At 34.0% G+C, this 21,258-nt stretch overlaps 4 protein-coding genes across 5 annotated transcripts in view; 1 reads left to right on the top strand and 3 right to left on the bottom strand.

Moving 5' to 3' along the window:
• The window catches only part of LOC140985827 (cysteine proteinase mucunain), a 42,426-nt gene extending 40,139 nt beyond the window's left edge, over positions 1-2,287 (bottom strand). Inside the window, exons 1-4 of one of the 2 annotated variants that reach the window (XM_073453775.1) lie at positions 1,743-2,287; positions 1,204-1,439; positions 972-1,109; positions 650-833 (exon numbers count right to left, since the gene is read on the bottom strand). In XM_073453775.1, coding sequence (XP_073309876.1) covers positions 650-833; positions 972-1,109; positions 1,204-1,439; positions 1,743-2,220 — 1,036 coding nt within the window. In that variant the 5' untranslated portion in view covers positions 2,221-2,287. Of the gene's footprint in view, positions 1-541; positions 834-971; positions 1,110-1,203; positions 1,440-1,742 lie in introns of those variants that run through there. The other variant, XM_073453776.1, reaches the window with a different exon arrangement.
• A 3,218-nt stretch (positions 2,288-5,505) lies between these two features.
• Positions 5,506-9,778, bottom strand: LOC140986407 (probable beta-1,4-xylosyltransferase IRX14H). The gene is made up of 3 exons (XM_073454637.1): positions 8,729-9,778; positions 8,038-8,595; positions 5,506-5,940 (listed from the first exon to the last, which is right to left on the bottom strand). The coding sequence occupies exons 1-3, from the start codon at positions 9,436-9,438 to the stop codon at positions 5,700-5,702; spliced, it is 1,509 nt and encodes a 502-aa protein (XP_073310738.1). The 5' UTR covers positions 9,439-9,778; the 3' UTR covers positions 5,506-5,699.
• A 4,974-nt stretch (positions 9,779-14,752) lies between these two features.
• Positions 14,753-15,659, bottom strand: LOC140985953 (homoarginine-6-hydroxylase 2-ODD-C23-like). The gene is made up of 5 exons (XM_073453888.1): positions 15,593-15,659; positions 15,162-15,414; positions 15,051-15,070; positions 14,926-14,972; positions 14,753-14,860 (listed from the first exon to the last, which is right to left on the bottom strand). Exons 1-5 carry the CDS (start codon positions 15,657-15,659, stop codon positions 14,753-14,755), a joined length of 495 nt encoding a protein of 164 aa, XP_073309989.1.
• A 2,164-nt stretch (positions 15,660-17,823) lies between these two features.
• Positions 17,824-21,029, top strand: LOC140986459 (SUMO-conjugating enzyme SCE1). The gene is made up of 5 exons (XM_073454716.1): positions 17,824-18,069; positions 18,181-18,264; positions 19,937-20,089; positions 20,206-20,319; positions 20,835-21,029. The coding sequence occupies exons 1-5, from the start codon at positions 17,911-17,913 to the stop codon at positions 20,895-20,897; spliced, it is 573 nt and encodes a 190-aa protein (XP_073310817.1). The 5' UTR covers positions 17,824-17,910; the 3' UTR covers positions 20,898-21,029.
• Positions 21,030-21,258: the final 229 nt, after the last annotated feature.

Here is a 21,258-nt window from a genome sequence, read left to right as displayed (position 1 = left end):
AGAATAATTTATCTCTAGTTTGATATTTGAAAAAATGCATAGATCGAGTAAAAAAATATTGCGGTGGTAACTAAAATTGATGGATTTAAATGCGCAATGTATCAAAATTTATTGGTTGAGGTCATAATTGTTTCATTCACATATTTATAGTATCAAGACTTGAAATTTCAGTGGTTATCAAAATTGACTGGTATGGAAGATGGATATCAAAATCGATTTAGTAGCAAAAGTTTAGTAACCATTTATTTAACTATTAATTGATATTTACCAATAAAAGAGAGTAATTATTTTTTTATGACGATGAAATCCACAGCCTCTACCTTTCAATGCATACTGGATAAATCTCATACTAATATAGTAACCTGAAAACCACGTTAATCAAATAAACCGTATTGAATAGACCATGTGCGGGTCGGCCGATTATATCATGATCAATAATTGGTGCACAACACCTTGACCAATCTAATGAATGATCTAAGATTATGGGGAAAAAGTTTGACTTAAACTCAAGAAACTCCTATTTCATTAACCAATNGAGTTAATATCAAGAAAAAGCATAAAGCATATTGCTCCTCATCTTATTCATCAGCAACATAGCCAAAATTTGTTGGATTTTCAGCATTCTTGATGGGGTAAGAAGCTTCCATAACGATCCCACACTTGCCGGATGGAGCATTAATCGCGCTGCGTTCGAGTCTAAAGTATCCATCTTCACCCCAATTAGTCCCCCATGAGTTCCTCACAATCCAATAATTGACCCCCTTTTCTGTACCGTAGCCAACCACCACCACACCATGGTCTAGTTCCGTCCCGCACTCGCCGGTGAATACCCCCTGATCATAGGATTATAACTATCAGACTTTTAAGAAGTTTTGAAATGACAGATCCAAGAATCTGATCCATATAAAAGATGAACAGTTTCATGTATAGTAATAGTATTCAATACACTTATAACAGAGAAAGTTCATTACCGTAGTATAGAGTTGGAGGGCTCTCCCCGACGCTTCGATAGCAACACTAACCGGTTGATGCGCCACGGCCTTTCGCAAAGATTTCTCGTCTTGTGGCACGTCTTCATAACCATCTATACTTACAATCTTCGCATTCTTCTGAAACATGACAAAAAGATTGTGAGAAAAAAACACAAACATTAGACTTTTGTAGAAATGATGAATCAAGAACCGGCTCAAACTCAATACAAACCCGAGTAAAGTCACATTCGGATTCGACACCCTTATAAGGATAATCATCCTCGGTGTCCATACCACCATTGGACATGATGAATTGGAAAGCATAATCCATGAGGCCACCATTGCAGCCTAAATTTTCTTTTTTGTCGCAATCGACGAGTTCTTGTTCTGATAGAGTGATGAGTTTCCCTGTGGCTATCTGGTTTATGCTTTCAACTGCAGCAACTGTTGAAAAAGCCCAACAACTTCCTGTCCAAAATGAATTTTTCAAAAATTTTACATAAAACTTAGTAAAATTATCCCGTAAAACATTACCTAAATTTGATTTTGAACCTATAATTAGTTAATAAATGTCCTATTACAATAATTTGATCTGCTTTACACATCTAGTCTTTGTTTTTTATTGGACAACTGATATAACTGATACTGCTGATATGGCTAAAAAGACGAAAAATACTAAAGAACCAAAGTTAATAGACCAAAATCATATTTGACCGAAGACAAAAATCGAACAAAAATTGAAACTTTCCCCAAAAACATACAAAAACTCACCACAGGAGCCTTGGTTTTTGATCGGAGCAACAGCACCCTTCTTCCTCCAATCAACGGATTCCGGCAAAGTCTCCCCATTCCCAAAACGGTACCGATTACTACCATATCTCGACTTCACAAACCGACGCTTAGCATCAGTCCTCGTACCCAAATACAAAAACCTGTACTCTTCGTTACTCAGATCGGCAAACCGATTCAAGCCCACCTCGTAAGTTCGATTCCCGGCGTTATGCTCGTTTATGAATTTCAGGTTATCCTTAAAAATATCGAATCTTTTGTCCTTTTCTCCCAACCCATTGTACGTTTTGCCATGCTTTGCCAGCCACCATTCGTATAAGGTCCTTACATGATTCTCGCTACGAAGATTTGGATTGTTTGCTATGTAATTTTCGTCGTATTTTAAGATGGTTATGCCTGTTGAATATGCCAAAATGGCGAAGCAGAAGAAAAGAATGGTGTGTGCAATAATCTTATGCATAGTTTTTTGGTTTTGAGGAAGAAATGTGAAGAGAATTTCAGGAGTGCAAAGGTAAAGTTTGCTATGTTTGCTTTGCTTAAGGTGGAAGGAGCAAAGGATGCTTGGGTTATATATAGCCATAGGGCACCAAAAACTAATTAATTACTATTATTTTTTAAATTTAGTTTGGTCCTATGAAAAAGATTAAAGTTATATATATGTTACATTTTATTTTATTTTTTAATAAGTAATTATATATATATAATATACAAAAAGTGCTTTTCAAGATAAGGGAACAAAGGATTATGAATTTATGAAATCCATACCAAAAAATAGGATATGAAACTCATATTTCTAGAATTATTATGTCATTACAATAATCATCATGATATATTTAAGGGAAAATATAAATTTAGTTATTTAAGTTGTCATGTTTTTGTTTTTTTTATCTAATTTTTCAAAGTTGCATTTTAGTTTTGTAATTTTTTTGTTGGTTTTTAACTTTGTTTCTTCAAAGTGAGGAGGTTGTATGAAAAATGTTATCTAACAATGAAAAATATCGATGTAAAATTGAAAATTGATTATCAATCTGATGTCATATTAGCACTATTGTGAAATATGACTAAAAACAATAAAAAAAAACAAAAGTTACATGATTAAAATACAATGTTAGACAAATTAGATCATTAAATTAGAAAACATGTTAAGATACATGACGTAAGTTGGCTATTTTTTGTATATTTAAAGTAAAGTGTATAGACTACAGTGAAGTGTATGCATTTTATTGTTATATTGATTAGTAACACCTGAGTTAAATTATTTAAAAATATTTCAATAATATAAAACACTATGCCAAATATTACAACATAAATGATATTCACTGAAAATTTAAGGTCCGGTTCCAGTAGGTGACACTAGTCCAAGTGCAGACCTCGACTTTACTCTAAGCCTGAAATCATGCAGGAGACTGTTAGAAGGGAGCCGAGAAGGTGTCTCGGTGTAGCCCCTCCGACGCTCAAATAAGAGACTGAGTATATAATGAGAGAGCAGCTAATGATGCTGCTAAAAGTCAATATCGTGAATCCTAAATTAGACATTCAAACATTGTATTTATAAGAGAATACATGGACCTGTCATAGACTTTTCATCTGAGCTAAGGATATATAGGCCGATGGTTAGGGCCGGATTTTGAAGGACTCATTCATGGGGTATCACTAAATATTAAGATTTATGCAATTTGATTGTTGGATTGTGGAAATAAGTTAATATGTTATTCGATAATAACTAAATAATTTTGATACGATGATATTTTTATATTTTAAACTTTAATATTATTTTTTAAAAGAAAAATCCAATTACACATTAAAAAACTAGTTATGTTAGGATGGACTTATTGATTTAGAGACGACAAATAAATAATCTTAACAAAATATCAAAATAATTCAATTGGATTAGTAACACTGAATTGTAATTATCATCAGTTAAGATTTATCATTTTAGGACTTATCCCTGTTTGACTGAAACTTTTATTATAATCACAAACTTAAACAAATGATAAGTAAGACTCTTAGGTATAGTTTGATATATTAGATAAGTTTGTGAGTATTTACAAACTTGAGAAATATTTGTAATAAACAGTGATAAGTCCTAAAGTGATAAAGACTTATTACAAATATTTCTCAAGGAAATACTGACCCAAAATGATCTTCAATGATAAGATAGGATAAAAATATTTGTGTAGGATGAAATCAACCTTTAAAGCCTTCATCCTTTATTTTTTAATTGTTTTTGTTTTATTTTTGAATTGTTTTTGTTCGGAAAGTGAATTTTATGTAAATGAAAGTATTAATTATATCATAATTCATATTTATTAATATAACAGAAAGTATATCAAAAAAAGGGAGCCGATGATTTCATTTTAATATATTTATGTAGTGCTAAGGTCATCGGCGGACCCACATATATGGGTTGAGGTGGTGAGTCCGGGTGGTCCATTTTTTTTTATTATATGTTAATTTTACGGGGAAGGAACTATTTCATAGAACCAATCAAATATTGTTGCGCGCACACTCTCTCTCAAATGGTGGGTTTCTTGAGCATTCCCCATGCAACTTGTTCTTCCCCCATGACCTATTTTCCTACAATTCTGATTTCAAACTGGTCGCAGAAATCAGAATCATCTAATATGGTAGCCATGTTTTTATATGCATCCTTTTCCACCAATTACATGATATTTATGCTTCTGATTCAAGAAACATTGTGCTTGGATTGAAATTATTATTCAACTGTAAATATTTTCTAGAAATATATTATTTGAAACAGTTATGTTTGGGGTGGAAAAACGCGTCTTGAAACACTTTGAAATTAAAACGTAGCTTTAGATAAACAAGAGTTGGGAATTGGAGAAAATTATCTTAGTCAAATTTTATTTTAGAAAAATGGTATCCTTCTGTCAAAATAATCATCTTTAAAGGTGAGCTCCCGTGTATTTAATAAAAAAAAATATGTGATTTTTTAAGAAAAAATTGTAATTTTTAATCATGTGTACTTGCCAATTTCCCATTTTGCAATTTCATGTTGTCATAACTCATATATCATCTTAACTCTCTATTTTTATTTTTATTTATTTTTTCGATGTTACGATGTGTCATTAATACGGTGTGACATTGACACGACTCTTACGTATACAATGTTATATCAACATCTCAACAAAAAAAGAACTGAAACTGCCAAAAATTGAAATATACAACACTGAGACTTGAAGCTAACAATATTGATAACCAAAATTGTAAAGAAATAAACCACACGACCAAATTGGCAATAAAGAAACGCTTAGGTGCTAGGAATGTGATCAAGACAAATTAAGATACTTGGGAACTTAATTAAAATACGAATAAATTGATAACACTAAACTATATGACGATTTTATATTACATTACTATTTCGTATTTTATACACATATTTATCTTTAAAGTTGGAAGTTTCTTTTAAATGAAAGAATGGCAACCCAATAGTCAAATGCAAATTTAGTAGTTTTGAAGAGAATTAAACTTAAAATAAATTTGAATTAGTTTCATTTGAAAGGTGGGACATATGTTCTCCCACTGATTAATTCCGCCGACCTAAAAGTCAAAAAAAAAAAAGAAAAAAGAAATACCGAATTGTTTCTAGTTCGACATTCTTGGAATATGAAGCTCGGGAGAAAAGTGCATACACGGTACAGCCAAAAACAAGCTTAAATGTTATATCATACGAATGAAGGAATGGAATAAGGAAGAACAGAAAGAATTTCACAGAAAACCAATCTCAGAACTAAACCAAGCCAAGAATCAAAATGTATGCATCGGTCGGCCATTGTATATGTAACATGTGCGTCGATGTATTTACCAAACAAGATATCAAACATTTCGCCTCCATGGTTATCGTGTCGGTGTCGAGGCTTGTTCATTGGTCACAAAATCACATTTGCCCGGTACCTGAGATGTGATGAATAAAGGCTTCTAGCTATCCCCAGATTGTCTTGTAATAGTAACATGCTCATTCGATACTTTTGCCGCGTTTTTCTTCTTGCTCCGACTGCGTTTTCTTCTTGAACCAACTTTGGCTGCACGCCTTTCAGTGTTCTCTGGGATACTCTCTGGGATACCAACAACTTTTTCTGTAGGAAGTTCGGGAGGAGAGTCGGGCCATGGACTACGTTTTGCCGGGACAGTGATCTCTAAGGGTGAGTCAATTATCCATCTACATTTTGAAAAAAGAATTATTTCAAGTTGGTTACATAGCCGTACATATTCATAAGAATTAAATATAGTTCGAGATGACAATTTGGTGCAAGAAATTAGTGCCCTCTGCTAGTTTTTATATATAACAATGATATAATGAGCACGATTCTAAATGTTAGAAAATTGGCAAATTTGTACACGTTGAGACTGACCCCCCGAATAAAGCTTATTATAAATTTCAACTAGCTGTTAAAAAAATTGTTTCGCAGTGCAGATATAGTCTTAAGTACGCCGCTGAAAATAAAGCAGTATGATTGACGATGATACTGTTTTTCCTAGAAAGGCATAAAGAAAACATGATGAATTGATGATAATACAAACCTCGTCCAAAGTCAATAAAGTCTAAAACACCGAGGAATGAACGAAAGAAATCAGTTTGAAAGACAATGTAGCAGAATGGGTATACAAAAAATATAAATACGGTCTTCCAAGGTTGAACAAAAGAATGTATTCTATATCAAATTGTTCTGGTGTCTGCTTTGGTTGGCTTTTGGCTCTACAGGAGTCTCACCTCTCTTTTTGGTGGATCCACTTGTTATTTATGTATTGGGAGTCTTGTCTCATATGTGAAATGGACCTCAAATGGTATAATTGGATCCTTATTTTGAGTCCCAGTCTTGGGCTTCAGTTATTCGAGGTTTTGTGGGAGCTGTTCCTAAATATATTGCATAGCTCGACTTTGTACCTTGAGTCTTATTTATTTTAATATAGACTTTACAGGATTTTGTATTACTCTCTTTGATTGGCATTGTACCTTTTCCAGAGCTTTATCTCAGATCCCTTTTTTATATTATCTTTTAAACATGATCTGCCTAAATCATACCGCCAGGCGTTCTTTTATTAAAAACTAATCCATGTCATTCTTGAAAATGAATTATTGGGTCAAACATATGTGGATCGTCCTAGCATTCACCAACTGCCATTCATGGTATTCCTTCTTTATGGGTTCACTTAAATCATACACCTTTTGGTCAAATCTTCATGTTCCACCATCCTAGAGTTAATACCCGTGCCAGACAACTCATAGTTAAGTCTAAGAGACTTACATTTCTATTTGCAGGGGGGTAAATCGATCAAGTTGATAAATGCATAAACAAATAGTTCTGTCATCCAAGCAGCAAATTGGTGGCAAGCTGAAAGCTAACCCGCTCGGTACAAGGAGTCTCACCAAAAGACAACTTTCAGCAGAAATGGTGGATCATGATGGAGTTAGGTCTCTTTAGAGGGAAAATGTTTGCTTGATGGGTGGTTTACCAACATGGGTTTATAAGCGACTCTTTAGTTTTAATATTTCAAAGCGGGATATTTTTAAAATTATCGACCCCTTAATGAAACTGACATTCGCGGTGTCCGTTTTATACGGCTTTCATTAACCTTTCAGTATTCAGTGCATGAATCATGCATTTTAATTCATCCTATATTTTTTTATCTACACCGATCCGATGGTAGCCTTTTTCTAGTCGCCCTTCCGCTACGCCGACTTTCAAAGAGAGCACCAATACTAAATTATATCCCCGAGAGGAGTATCATCCCCAAATGTTTTCCTAATGGGTGGTATACCATAATGACTTTGTAAGCTACTCTTCTTAGTTTTAATATTTTAATATGAGACATTTGAATCAGATAGATCTCATTAGCTAGATTCAGCAGACTTCTGTGGAACCTGTATAGTCAATACAGATTGTACAGGGAAATTCATAGCACAAATGACCCTAATTACATAACTCATTTTTCACGGGAAAAAATAACACACTCAGAAACTACACATATCAAATGAAGCCTGTCCTTCACCATAACTAACAGTCAATTAGATAGTGATCCCATTTCCTTTTCATAAAGAGGTCTACAACAATCAAACATCAGAAACTAGTTGATCATTCCACAAATAATGCATTAAGATCATGACAGAAACTGAAGAGAAATAACTGCCAAATCACAATCCGCACAATATCAAACAATGACACGAGCAGAAGATAAGCAGATCACACCCATTTAAAAGGGATGGAGCCGAAGGAACCACTAGTACGTACTTTAAAATATAGCACAAAAGACTAACCTTGCAGGGAATTTACTGTCTGCTCTAGCCTCAACACGCAACCACCATACCATAACTTTGCGCCCACAACTCCCAAGAGGCTCCACCTTTGACGTATCCTTTAACAAGAATAATGGGCTCTCGAGATCTTCTTCATTCCTACCAACCTCGTCTAATTTGTTAACCCATTCGGGCTTATCTGCTGTGTCCTCCCACAGCAATCTTGCATTTAATATAAACCCAGCCCATTCCAGCTTTCTTGGTAGCACAACAGCCCTGTCACCAATATATCTAGCACTTCTATCTGCAAACTGCGACATATCAAGGGTATGCCACCCAACAAAATGGTTTGAAGAATTGCAAGCCGGCCCTTGAACAGGCAATTTGGAGGTCTTGTCATCATCGTTCTGCACCACTGGGAATTCTCGTTCCTCAGAACCCCCAGAATGCGTAACAATGCCAACTGAAACAGAGCCTACCCATTTTACATTCTGGATCTCATCAAATAACTCCATGCTATGCATGTTACTATCATCTGCAAACATTATGATACCATCTAACGTCTTCTCTCTAACTACCCTGCACATTTTAAAGACCTTAAGTTACATAATCTTTCCTGGTGATATCAACCTTTTACCAAAACTAACGCTCTAAATCAACCAAAATCAAATTAATTAATCAAAATAAAATCATGGACACTATCAACATATACCTTAAAGCATGAAGCCTCATTCTCGACTCCAACTTATGCCGATCCTCCCACAGAACTGGCATCTTTTCATCAAATCCAATGTGAATAGTCTTCAGTCCCGATTTAGAAATTAGAGAGACCGTCTCATTGGTAACACCGCCAGCTTCAACCACGATCCACACAAGATCATAGGGAACATTCATCAAAGAATGCATCACTCCAGTGAGATGAAGTGTCTGAAAAGTTCGAACATAAGTAGGTGTGATCACAATAACTGGTTTAGGCGTTTTGATACCATACAGAGACCTTTGCTCGATCTGAACCCTCTCAATTATCTTGTGCGCCTTCATCACCTCGGCCGGATCGGGATGTGGCCACGGCCGTATCAGTATTCCATGCCTCCCAACCACCACCTTACTCCCTCCTCCCGTGGAAAAATTCCCCATAGGCTGCGGCGTGGCCGTATCCGAGGAAGTATGGAGAACGGAGAAAGTGGTTGCAGAAGGGGGTAATGGGGACGAGGAAGTAGAAAACAAGAGAAGAAACAAAAGCCGCGAAAATCGAAAACCCAGCACTAAACTTATCAAACAGCAGAGTCCGTGCAGGACCAACCAGAAAAAAGTCACCGGAGACTTCTTCCCGCCGTCCACCGCCCCTTCCAGCGGCGAAGGCCCGCCACGGAAGCTGTTGCTACGGCGGTTCTGCTGCTGCAACGCCATCAACTGCTTCATTTTCCCCCTTCTCAGCGCCGTAAAAAACCCACCAACTCCCACAACTATTTTCCAAAAACCTATTCAGGTGCAGAAAGAAGAACCCAATAGCAGAGTGGATTTCAAGAAATGGAAACAGATTGGTTGAAAAGGGTTTGGTGGAGGAAATTAATTAAAGAGATTTCTTTCAGTTTACGATGCAGTCGTTAGTTCAATGTCAGCTTCCATTTACAAATCATCGCCTGCTTTCCTATAATTGATCACAATAATTACGTAAAAATCAGGTAAAAGATTTGAAATTTCAGACATGAACTGGAGATCGGAGGAGAAAATCTAGGTCAATTTGTTCATGAAATACACGTGTCAAATCGTGGGGGGTAATTTTGGGATTTCCAAGACACATCGGATGTCAAATCATGAAGTAGAAAGAAAAATGACCTAAGATGTTTCCCCGGTTGATGTCAATTATCAAATGAGTCGAGACTTCGGATTTCAAAAATCTATTATTTTAAATATCAAATTAACATTAATTATTATTAATATTTTGTCTTAATGTTTATTGGGATGTGAATAAATTGGATTTTTTAATAGATTGTCGAGTGTTAGAAATTAACTTCATTTGGCATAAAAAAAATATTTTTTTAAAGTCAAATCTTACTATAAAATTAATTTTTTAATTATTATAAAACCGGCCCGGTTTATATAAACATATCAAATCGAGGTCATTTTTTTATTCTTAATTATTCACGGACTTGGTTTGATAATTTTCTGATTAATTTTGAAAAAAAACGGTTCAACCAAAATTTTTCAAATAATACTTTTGGAAAAAAGATAAATAGCCCTTTGTGTGCTATATTTTGACAAATCCAAAACCATTTTACAACAACAAAATAATAATAATAATAATAATAATAAATTGGTGTATCAATCTGTAAATTATCGGCTTGGTATATCCTAGGGGTGTAAATCGAATTAGTTCTATTCAATATCGAGCTCGATTCGAAACTCGAAAATTTTCAATTTCATGGATTGAATTCAGTTCGAATTAAAGTTCGAGTTTGGCTCGAAAGATTCGAACATGTTCGCAAATTATTCGAACTATTGTTTGAAAATAATTTTCGAAAAGCTCGAAATTTATTTAATCAATATATAATAATATTATATTAATAAAATATTAGTTGCAGACTATTGAACAAAATAATTTATATTCAAATTCGGATTTAAAAAAACTCGAACATAAATACAAATTAAATATTTTTCGAATTGGCTCGAAAAACTCACAAATATAATCGATTTGTTTACACTCACGTATCCCAAAATAATATTCTTGCCTTGAGATTGTGGAAAGGCAGTACAAAAGTATGGGCAAAGTTTCCTAAAAAGGTCAAGCTAACTCTTATTTGTCTTTTTTTGTTGTTTGGTCAGGTGATTAACCTTTAATTAATTTAATTTGATAATTATTGTTTATATTTAAATAAGCAAAGATATCCATGTATGATTTGTAGTTTATTATTTATTCATTATTTACAACATTATTAAAACTATGGGCCATGTAAAACTACCATGCATACTTGCATAGTATTATAGAGTATTTATTTAATACCAAAAATATCGTTTCAACGACAAAATATAACTATTTGTGACTTGAAAGTCAATGATTGTCAAGTGGATTTATAAAAAAAAGTAAATATTTTATAACGATTAGTTATTAAATTTTATAAATATCATAAACAAATTAAATATTTTATAATAACTCACATATAGTCTTGGGTATGTTGAAATCTCGTATCGCAATAACTCTAGAATCTCGTATCGCAATAATTCCTTCGAGATTGTTGAGAGATTACTATTGGCATTTGGAAAACAAATTACTCAACCCCTATCTGTTGTTCATGGTGAGTTATTGGCTATTCGGGAAAAAGTTAAGTTAATTTATGAAAAGAATTTTCAAGATATTCAAGTTGTATCGGATTCTGTATTGGCAGTGCAAGCAGTCAAAGCCTTACAAGAAGACCTTGGATATTCCTGCATGTGAGCAGCCGATATCAACCTCTTGGCTTATGCCTCAGTTATTTATGACATTGTCTATGAGCTTAGATCGACAAATAGAGTAGTTCATAAAGTTGCAAATTTTGCTTCCTCATCCCGTTCACCTTTTGTTTGGTTGAATGACGGATTCTCATTTTGGTTGATCAAGTTTGTAATGAACGATTTATTTTAATAAAATTACATACTTACCTTCCAAAAACAAAAAAGCAACAATAGTACCTTTATCAGTGGATACATTTTTTACATTCTTCCTACTTCAATTATATTTATAGCTTTATCAGTGAATACATTTTTCTCATTCTTCCTACTTCAATTATACTTAATTTCCTTCATCTTCTTCACGCCAAGTTTAGCAACTTTCTCCATTTATATTATAAATTAATTAAAGACTCAAAATTAGTATAATATAACTTACCAAATAAGAAAAACATTTAGGTCCACAAATTCTTTAATGTTGTGTTTGGATGGAATCTGATCTAAGAATGGATTTTAAATTTGGATCTAAAATGACATATATTTTCAATTTATATTATATATAACTAAATTAACATGTAACATCCAAACAAAATCAAATGATTACAAATCCCCACAAACCAAATACGCCCTTCAATTTTATAATTGAAATTTGAAACCAAAATACTTCACTTTCACTCATAAGATTTGGCTACCCAACTTTGACCATAAATTTTACAAGTAAACTTGGTTTTGGAGCTCTCTCTTGCATGTGAAGATAAAGAGAAAAAGTAAGATTGCTATGAATGAATTCTGATGTACATGAAGAGTTGAAGTCTGGTTTCAGCAGCTCCTAATTGCAAAAAAAATAGCTCCATCGCTAAAGATTAAGATATATCTTTTCATACAACATAAATAAAGATCTTGTTTACTCATATAGCAATTTTTGGCACCATAACCGGACAAGTTCTACAACGATAACAATCGTAATGGCAAAACAATACAACAAAAGACCTGTTCGACAAAATTTGTAAGGACTTTACTGACCAAAGTTATAGGCTGTCATGAAGCATCGAAGTTAGGCTGTCATGAACAAAATCCACACAAAATGGCAAACTTAGTGAGGAAAGGACTTAAATGGAAGCACTCCCACATTCTATTCTCGTACTTGCTCTTGACTGTTGGGACAAGGCTTGTGGATCTCGGTTTTTTTCGTGCCCAAACGCAGCAGAAGTTTTAAAAATTTTTATATCTTGACATTCAAGATATATTTGGACACTCGTATGATTTTAATTAAACATTTGTAGGGTGTTTTAATTAAATATTCGTAGAGTGTTGAAATTTTATACCTTTGGTGAAATATTTACACGGCTCCAACTATTCCGGGGTTAGCGGAGATAGCTATTGATGAATTTCCCACGAACTTTCTCCAGATTTCCTTTCTTAAACCTCCTAATCAGGTCCACGACCAGATTACTTGTTCCTCTTCCAACTTGTACAAGAAAGTATAGAAGGATTTTTCGTTGGAGAAGAAATTGAGAGGCGGCTCAAGACCTTGAATCTTATTCAAGGTGGCCGAAAATTGAGAAGGGTTTTGGAGGATGATTTTCGAAAATATCAAGTGGTGGAGGCTAGGGTTTTTCAAAAATTATGAGTGAATTGTATTTAACCCTAAGCCTAATACACATATATATAAGCTTGGGGCCCATTAATTAAATTAAATACTTAATGGACTTAATCAATTAATTATTATAGTCCAACTAGTTTAATTAATTAATTAATCTTTTAAAGTCCAATTAAGAACCTTAATAATATCTATGTTGGTCTTGTACTCCTACAAGCCCATTATACATATACCCATTACATTTAATTTAAATCTCTTATAAATTCAATATTTGAATTTAATATTTAAATTATAAATTTAACTCCTTGAATTTATCACCTCCAAAATTTAATATTTAATAAACTCAACTTTTGAGTTTAATAAATTAAATTCTCAAATTTTATAAATTCAACTCTTGAATTTATTCTTTCCAAATTTATAAATTCGTAAATTCAACTTCTTGAATTTACTATCTCATAAATTCAACTCATTGAATTTATTTTCTCAAAATTTAATTATCATAAATTCAACTACTTGAATTTACTATATCATAATATAAATTAACTCATTGAATTTATTATCTCAACGAGAACAAAAATAATCCAGTACTTGTGTGACTCTCAATGGTTCAAGGAAACAGCTAGTTGTGGGTTCACAACTCTTTGTGATTCAGGACATAATCCTTTATTCGGGCTTACCCTAATTTGCCACATTCTATGTATCAACAATTTGTCATGAGAATGCCAGAAATCATATTTCTGATTAAACTCATCGAATCATGGTAAGAGCGTTTAGTAGCATCGCCCCATGATTCCCTAGGTATCACTGATAGTGCCTGCAAGAACCAGTCGGTTATGATTAACGTACAGTACGGTCTCTTCATCTCATATATCACGATCGAATCTGCAACCATTGGTTCATCGAGGGTTACATAATAATTCGATAACTATGTGACACATATGAATAGTGACTTCGCATGTACTCCTTCTCCAACGTACATTTCATACTCTGGCCAGAGATTCCATGTACTATTATTTCATCAGATTACATAGGATATCCACACCCGTAGGTGAGCGGTGAATTCCCGACTACAATGCACATGCTCCTACATGTGTCGTAATTGTACCCAATCTCGCCACCTGATGACTCTCCTGGAGCCGGTAAACGAGTCAAAGCACAGCCCTAGCATATAGAGCCTCAGTGTTGTCCCCGGTCGTAAGGACTAATGGTGTACAATCACAACCACGGACTTATCCTCTAGATGAATGATAATCACTTGGAAAGTCCAAAGGATGGTTGTTCGGTATAATCATCGTATGACTACCCATCTGCATGTTTGGACATCTCTATGCCCTTACCAAGAAACGCGGTACAAAACATCACAAATGCTAGTCTCGAGCTCAAGCGACATTTATCCATGTTTTAGGCGGCTGAATCGACTAGGAACGAATTTAGATCATACATTGTTTACAAATGAGTTTCAACATCGAATTACGATTCATTTGTATTAAAGTATAATCAAGGTCTTTATCAATGTTGTTCACATTGGTATACAGATAAAGAAATAATAAACCATGAAATAATGAATTATATTAAAATAAAGATTATTTATTACCATTGAGTCAATAAAATCCCTAACCAACAGTTGGCTTGCAGGACATCTACTCTAACAAGGCTTACTTCAGGATTGAGTGTATATGGTGCAGCATACAAATGTTTGAGAGTGAATGCTTAAGTGCGTTTGAAGTAAGCGTGTACCTTAAGCATGTCCCCAATGTTAAAAACAAAAGTGCCAGGAATTGGCGTAGCTGATATCCATTCTCCCTCACTCTTTCTCGCCTTCAATAATTCAAATAGATCCGGTTAACATGCCAAAGAAAAATAAAATAAAGAGAAGAACATACCTGAAGGGCAGTTATATATTCATCTTGATTGACTAATGTCAGTAAACCTGCAAACAGGAATCATAAATTGTGAGGGGGATAAACAAGAGGATCGGAAAGTAGACATCTAACGACAAAAACATTACCGTAGTCAGTGTGAGCTCCACTAGATTCATTCAAACGGCAGGCAAAAATACAGTAATTAGCTGTAAACTAAGTGAAAGGAGATGTAAAACTGATACTAAAACTTTGCTCACCGCCCAATGTCGTTCTTTGGCATTTCTTGTCCGTTTGGGTGAGAGCCAACAGGATATCCAATTATGCGTAAAACCCAAAATGGATCTCCAGCTCTACTCCCTCTGAACTCATCCATTGATCCACCCAAGGTTAGAGCAATGCCCCTCATTATCTTTCGAGACAGATCTTTAAGCTCGTCATATGGTGATTTTATATAGATTGTTGGACAAAAAGATTCAGGAACAGAGTATGGAACTTTCTTGGACAAAGTACCTGTGAAAAGGTTGATGTAGGAACCAGTATTCTTGACTCATAGTCGATAGATTAAACAAGAATCAACATTCTTGATACAAGTTATAAGACATAAAAACATAATCCTGGAAGAGCCAATAGGGGATGGGTCGGCACCAAGTAAGTTTAAAACTAAGGTTTGTCCGATAAACAGTCGAACCAACCAAGCAACACTTAATAGTGTGAAGATGCCCAGAATCTCTACCTACATCAATGGCTTCATGCATATCAGGTACGCCTTTCGCTATATTTTCACCGACTCGTTGATATCCTCTGTATTCAAAAAGGCATTTTAAGGTAAAAAAAATTGTACTAATCACATCAAACTTTAGCCATTAATGACACAACATTGTCATTAGCCAGTTGCTGCAGATAGTTTAATCTTTAGCTTCTCCTCATTGACAGAAGAATTAAGGATACACTCATCTTCATAATCAGGGGAAAAATTAATAATCTCATTTTTCCTACGAACTCGTTTTCACTTCCTAACATAATTGTGGCTGAGCCAAAGCACTAAAGACCCACCCGTGTAGCAAAGCCGGAAATAGAGCCAATGAAGAATACACAAATGCTTGCCAATCTCTTGAGCCAACAACCCAGCTCAGTAGTCACTTGTATATTTCTAATTCTTAATGTCACATATGTCATCCAAAAATACTTTCACTACTTAAAAAATGAACGAATTACTCGAAATTAAATTAAAGTTCTCGATCGATTATTCCCAAAAAAAAAAAAAATTTCTTGATCATTCGCCTCGATTTCTAATTCGCCTTCGAGGCTACTATCAATTAAATTATTAACAGATACATTTTCATAAATTTATTTTCTCCTTACATCCTCGGTGATACAATTAATCCAAGATAATTATATATATAGGATTTACTGTAATAGGGTTTTTTTAAAAATTTATTTCAATATTAAACATTATATACCAAACATAAAATTAATTTTTTCTCTGTATGAGAAATGACCCATTAAATTTCTAAATACCTTAATTAAGCCAAACATACCAAAACTTACTATCATCCTATAACCTGATTACACTGAGAAAGTTACCACATAAAACAACCCAGATTGAGATTATTCTATGCTATTGTCTCGAGTATTTTTCTATTTATAATTTGGTCAAATATTATTCTCTCGATCATCAACATATATGTCACTTTCATAAAAACGTGAGAGACCCACCTTATCTAAATATTAAAATAAAAGAGAAACCGAGAATAATAAAAAGAATAACACTTCCGAATTCCGATGTATTATCCCAGCTTTGAGACAAGCCCTGATATAATTGTTGAACAACCTGTGCTACACCTTCATCTTGAGACATGTTTGGATCATCCCATTTCCCCACCAGTGGGCCGACATCTGTTCCATAATTTTTTTTTAAACAAATTAATTAGGTCTCTTTAAGCTGCCATTATCCACTTAATTAGCTGAAAGTATCGAATCTTCTTCAATTCAAAAGAAGAAAAATTATCAGTGGAACACCGAAACATAAATCGAGAGAGGATTTGACAACAAAGACATATTACAAATTCAAGGAAAAAAAAGATTATCGATCAAGGGGATGGATTTGAAGTTTGTGGCCATGGAGCTCTTCTTAGTTATAACCTCTCTCTACTTCGCTTATCTTCTGCAGAAGCAACCGAATCGGAATGGTAAAATTTTGCTAGATTCTCCCTCGGTGATTCCAGTGGGCCCTTTTTTCACAAAGATTAAAAATTTATTGAAAATTAAATTTTAGAAAACAATTTGATTACCATTATTTAATGAGTGTTTATACAAATGATTTGTTGTTTTTCGTAGTTAGTTAATCACAAGACTCCAAACTAAATAGAAGTATATTAGGAAAAATCAGAAAAGAAATATGACTAAATTTCATATATATTTATAAATTTGATATGTCAAAATGAGCTGACGAGATGGACCAACCTGCAACGTACCATTAGACATGGCGAAGCGGGGTGGTGCCTCCAAATGGTCAAACAAGACCCGACTAGCCTTGTGTTACGGGGTTAGGCTGGTCGGTCCGTCTAATTTTTTTTAAAATATCATTTTTTAATTTAAAAAATGATAAAAACACTTAAATGAAAAAAATAAATTTTAATCAAATTGTTGAGGCGAACAAAAATTAAGACAGATCACAGAAGAAGTACAAAACAAACGCGTATATTTGAGCTTGATTCGACGGTTTAAAGATGTTCGCAGTTAAAACGACATATTTTGGGATTCCCGCTATGATTTTGTAAATTATTATTAATTTATGAAATAAACTATAATCAATGCTTTTCCACGCGGGGTGACTTACAGTGGCGTGGTTTTCACGCAAGCATTAAAATTACAAATAGAAATAAGAAAAGTCACACTACAACATTGATTTTCATCCACACGATTCTATGAGATCCAATCTCAACCGTCCCTTCACAGGAAAATAACTTCTCTCTTGGGTATAAAGCGAGCACTGGAGCAGGGGGGATGGGCTGCTGCTTATCTTACACCCTTTCCCTTTCTTCTGCCAAAGAATTTACGCACAAGAATAATCTTAGTTTTTGTTTTTGGAGAAGGATGTCTGGAGGTATAGCTCGAGGCCGGCTCATGGAGGAACGCAAAGCCTGGCGCAAAAATCACCCTCATGTTATTTTTTTTCCTTTTTTGGGATATTCTCTTCTGTTTTTATTTGGGTTCTTTGATTGTGGTTTATTTTGTTTGGGATTGTGTAAAATTTTGTTTTCTTGTTTTTTTTAGGGTTTTGTGGCTAAACCGGAGACCCTTTCTGATGGTACTGTGAACATGATGATTTGGCACTGCACAATCCCTGGTAAGGCCGGGGTAAGTCTTTCGTACTTCAATTTTTTCATTCCTTGCTGGTTAACTTTAATAGTCTTTACTTTTTTGTTATGAGGTGCATTTACTGCTGTTTTAATGGCATACAAGTGTGGAAATTTCCGGGAATCTCAGGTTCTATCGAGGAATTTAACGGTGTTTGAAGTATATGTATCAGTCGCTTGATGATGTAAAGCCACTGATTGTTTAATAGTCTTTGTTGAAACTATGATCTCAATTGATTTGGGCTATTAGCGTATTTTTGTGCAAAAATATTTATTCTCTTAAGATTAAGAAATATGTTCTGGATGAATTCGGAAGGGCAACAGTCTGTCTTGTGAATTCAGTTTAGTACAGAAATTACTACCTTATTGTTGGCGTGGCATGCAACAACGCTTTGTTGCGTTTTCTCGTGGCACTTATGTATTGAATTTTGTTGGTGGAACCGCGAACGATTTGGATTTCTTGGTCCTTCATAATTAGGTTCATTCTTAGTTATGGAAAATACTTGCAGTGATGACGATGGAAAAAAAATTCATAGACAGCTTGCCAGAAATGCTAGATGTTACTTTTGTTCTGACTAGGATGTTCTTGAAGCTAATGGTTAATGATCTTAAATTAGAGTGTTTTTGGTAATCCAGTGTCTGAAATATAAAATTGTCCACCTTATAAAGAGACATCGAAGAACCAATTTTGGGGTGTGTTTGTTTCAGCAATTGAACTTGAATTTGTGTCTGGTTCTTCTTTTGTATGAATATGATATATATGTGCACCCTTTATGGGTGGGATATGGCATAATTTGGCTCTATGTTTTCTCATTTCTTACTCAAAAGTTTGAAAACAGAAATATCTTTCAGGATATTGTCTAGGTTGCTATGTAGTGCATTGGGTAGCTCCATAGTTCTTGGCAATGTGTCTTCGCTTGATATTTTTAGCCTCTTTTATGTATTAATTAATAATTAGTAAGGGAGTTATGAGTTGGGGTGCAGTTTGTGGAGCCTATCTTTGCTCTACGCTTGAATAAAAGATGCATGTAGCATGGTTTAATTTTTTTTACTGGAAATCAAGCCCACGTTTTGCAAGTGCAAAGACATTTTATAAATTATCAATTACAAAATCACTGGGTTATTTCATAACTCTAGATTAAATTTTTGAAAAGAGATATAATCACATAATAAATTTTTTGGTAAAAATTTTCAATGAAACTATTACATTTTTTGTTGAACAGTATTATTGGGAATAGAAATTTACCATTTACTCGGAATAGGTGCTGATATATTAGGTTACACATTTTAGATGCATATTAGAAGTATTAAAGCTGGTATAGACTATAGAATACATAATTTACCTAACTATTCTTTTTTATTTATATCTTTATCAGCTAATTGAGTTGGATAACTTGAGGGTAATTGTACCACAAATTTTGTATACGCAAATAGCGTTTCCCCAATCCAAGTTGGCTTATAACAATAGATATATAAATATGTGATTATATTGTATTTCCGAGTTTAATCACATATATTCCTTGTGGTCGAGGTTGGGATTATTTTTATCGATATAATTTGGAGTTTCAACTCCAATCTTATGAGATGCTCGTTCTTAATAAATTGACAGAGATAAACCTTGGTTAGAACTATTTAATAGGTTTAAAACTATTTAATAATTAATGGTTTTGCAGACGGACTGGGATGGTGGTTATTACCCTCTCACGATGCACTTTAGTGAAGACTATCCTAGTAAGCCTCCGAAATGTAAATTTCCCCAAGGTTTTTTCCATCCAAATATATATCCCTCTGGAACTGTCTGCCTTTCAATCCTCAATGAAGATAGTGTAAGTATATTTTGATTGCTTTTTAGTTGTGATATCAGTTATTGATTAATGCCCATTTCAATTTTTTTTTTTAAAAAAAACTTGTTTTCCCCCCTCTTTCTCATATATATTTATAGGGCTGGCGACCAGCCATCACTGTGAAGCAAATCTTGGTTGGCATTCAAGATTTGTTGGATCAACCAAATCCATCTGATCCAGCACAAACTGAGGGTTATCATCTGTTTATTCAGGTAATAGATATATTAAAAAAATTGTTTTTGTCTCCATTTGCATTTCATTCACTGAATTTATTTTTTTAAAAAAAATTGCATTGACAATTACTTGGATCTGGTAATTCAAGAAATAGTATTGCAAAACTTCTGTTTTTTGTTGTGTTATTGTTATCACTTGCTGAATGTGAAACTTGTTTGTTTCCATTTTGTGGACTGATTCGATATACCTTCTTCCGTATCACATAGCATTAATCATCTCATCCATGTTATGTTATTATTATCACCTGACGAATATGCAACTTGTTTTTTTTATTAAATTTTGTGGACGGATTCCGTAGACCTTCATATGAAATAGCATTGTCTTGAAAGTTCAGATGAAAAATTATGCATGCATTCAATTCATCCAAGATAAAAAAAATTTCACGTTCCTAAGCCCCCTCCCGTTCCCCCTTCATTCAGTTCATTGATACCATATTGTATATTTCTGGAATTATTTGGTGATCAAGAATTTCTCCGTTGTAACATGCACGCAGGACACAACAGAATATAAGAAGAGGGTTCGACAGCAGGCGAAGCTGTACCCATCCCTCGTCTAAATACAAGTTTGTTTTAATTTCCAATTTGAACACAATACTGTGGAATGTTACTATGTATTGGAACTTGCCATGTTGCTTGTCGATTCATGTTTTTGTGTCCTTTTGTTCATTATGTTCGATTATTGTGTTTTATATTTTGTGATATTTACATGTGTGCGCGCGTTTGCGTGTGTTGAGGTGATTCATTTCTAGCTTAAGAGAGTGTTTAACAGAGCTTATATAAGTTATTTTAGAACTTATAAGTTCTGAAATTTTGTTTGGTAAATGTCCTTAAGTTATTTGACAACTTATAAGATTTTTTAAAAAAATATGTAACCCCTGCCTTTTTTATCTTATAAAAATAGTAAATTGTAGGGATAAA

Source organism: Primulina huaijiensis, chromosome 10 (genome assembly GCF_012295235.1).
Source record: "Primulina huaijiensis isolate GDHJ02 chromosome 10, ASM1229523v2, whole genome shotgun sequence".
NCBI classification, from domain to species: domain Eukaryota; kingdom Viridiplantae; phylum Streptophyta; class Magnoliopsida; order Lamiales; family Gesneriaceae; genus Primulina; species Primulina huaijiensis.
This window is presented reverse-complemented; position numbering and strand designations above follow the sequence as displayed.

What these genes read in the sequence shown, in the direction of transcription:
- LOC140986407 (XM_073454637.1), bottom strand. Translation starts at nt 9,438, where the DNA reads ATGAAGCAGTTGATGGCGTTGCAGCAGCAGAACCGCCGTAGCAACAGC. An exon ending in ATGAGGCTTCATGCTTTAAG is followed by an intron (nt 8,596 to 8,728) that starts GTATATGTTGAT and finishes TAAAATGTGCAG; the next exon opens with GGTAGTTAGAGAGAAGACGT. An exon ending in GACAGTAAATTCCCTGCAAG is followed by an intron (nt 5,941 to 8,037) that starts GTTAGTCTTTTG and finishes TTCAAAATGTAG; the next exon opens with ATGGATAATTGACTCACCCT.
- LOC140985953 (XM_073453888.1), bottom strand. Translation starts at nt 15,659, where the DNA reads ATGCATGAAGCCATTGATGTAGGTAGAGATTCTGGGCATCTTCACACT. An exon ending in TATTAAGTGTTGCTTGGTTG is followed by an intron (nt 15,415 to 15,592) that starts GTTCGACTGTTT and finishes ACCTTTTCACAG; the next exon opens with GTACTTTGTCCAAGAAAGTT. An exon ending in CCAAAGAACGACATTGGGCG is followed by an intron (nt 15,071 to 15,161) that starts GTGAGCAAAGTT and finishes GAATGAATCTAG; the next exon opens with TGGAGCTCACACTGACTACG.
- LOC140986459 (XM_073454716.1), top strand. Translation starts at nt 17,911, where the DNA reads ATGGGCTGCTGCTTATCTTACACCCTTTCCCTTTCTTCTGCCAAAGAA. An exon ending in CAATCCCTGGTAAGGCCGGG is followed by an intron (nt 18,265 to 19,936) that starts GTAAGTCTTTCG and finishes ATGGTTTTGCAG; the next exon opens with ACGGACTGGGATGGTGGTTA. An exon ending in GTTATCATCTGTTTATTCAG is followed by an intron (nt 20,320 to 20,834) that starts GTAATAGATATA and finishes ACATGCACGCAG; the next exon opens with GACACAACAGAATATAAGAA.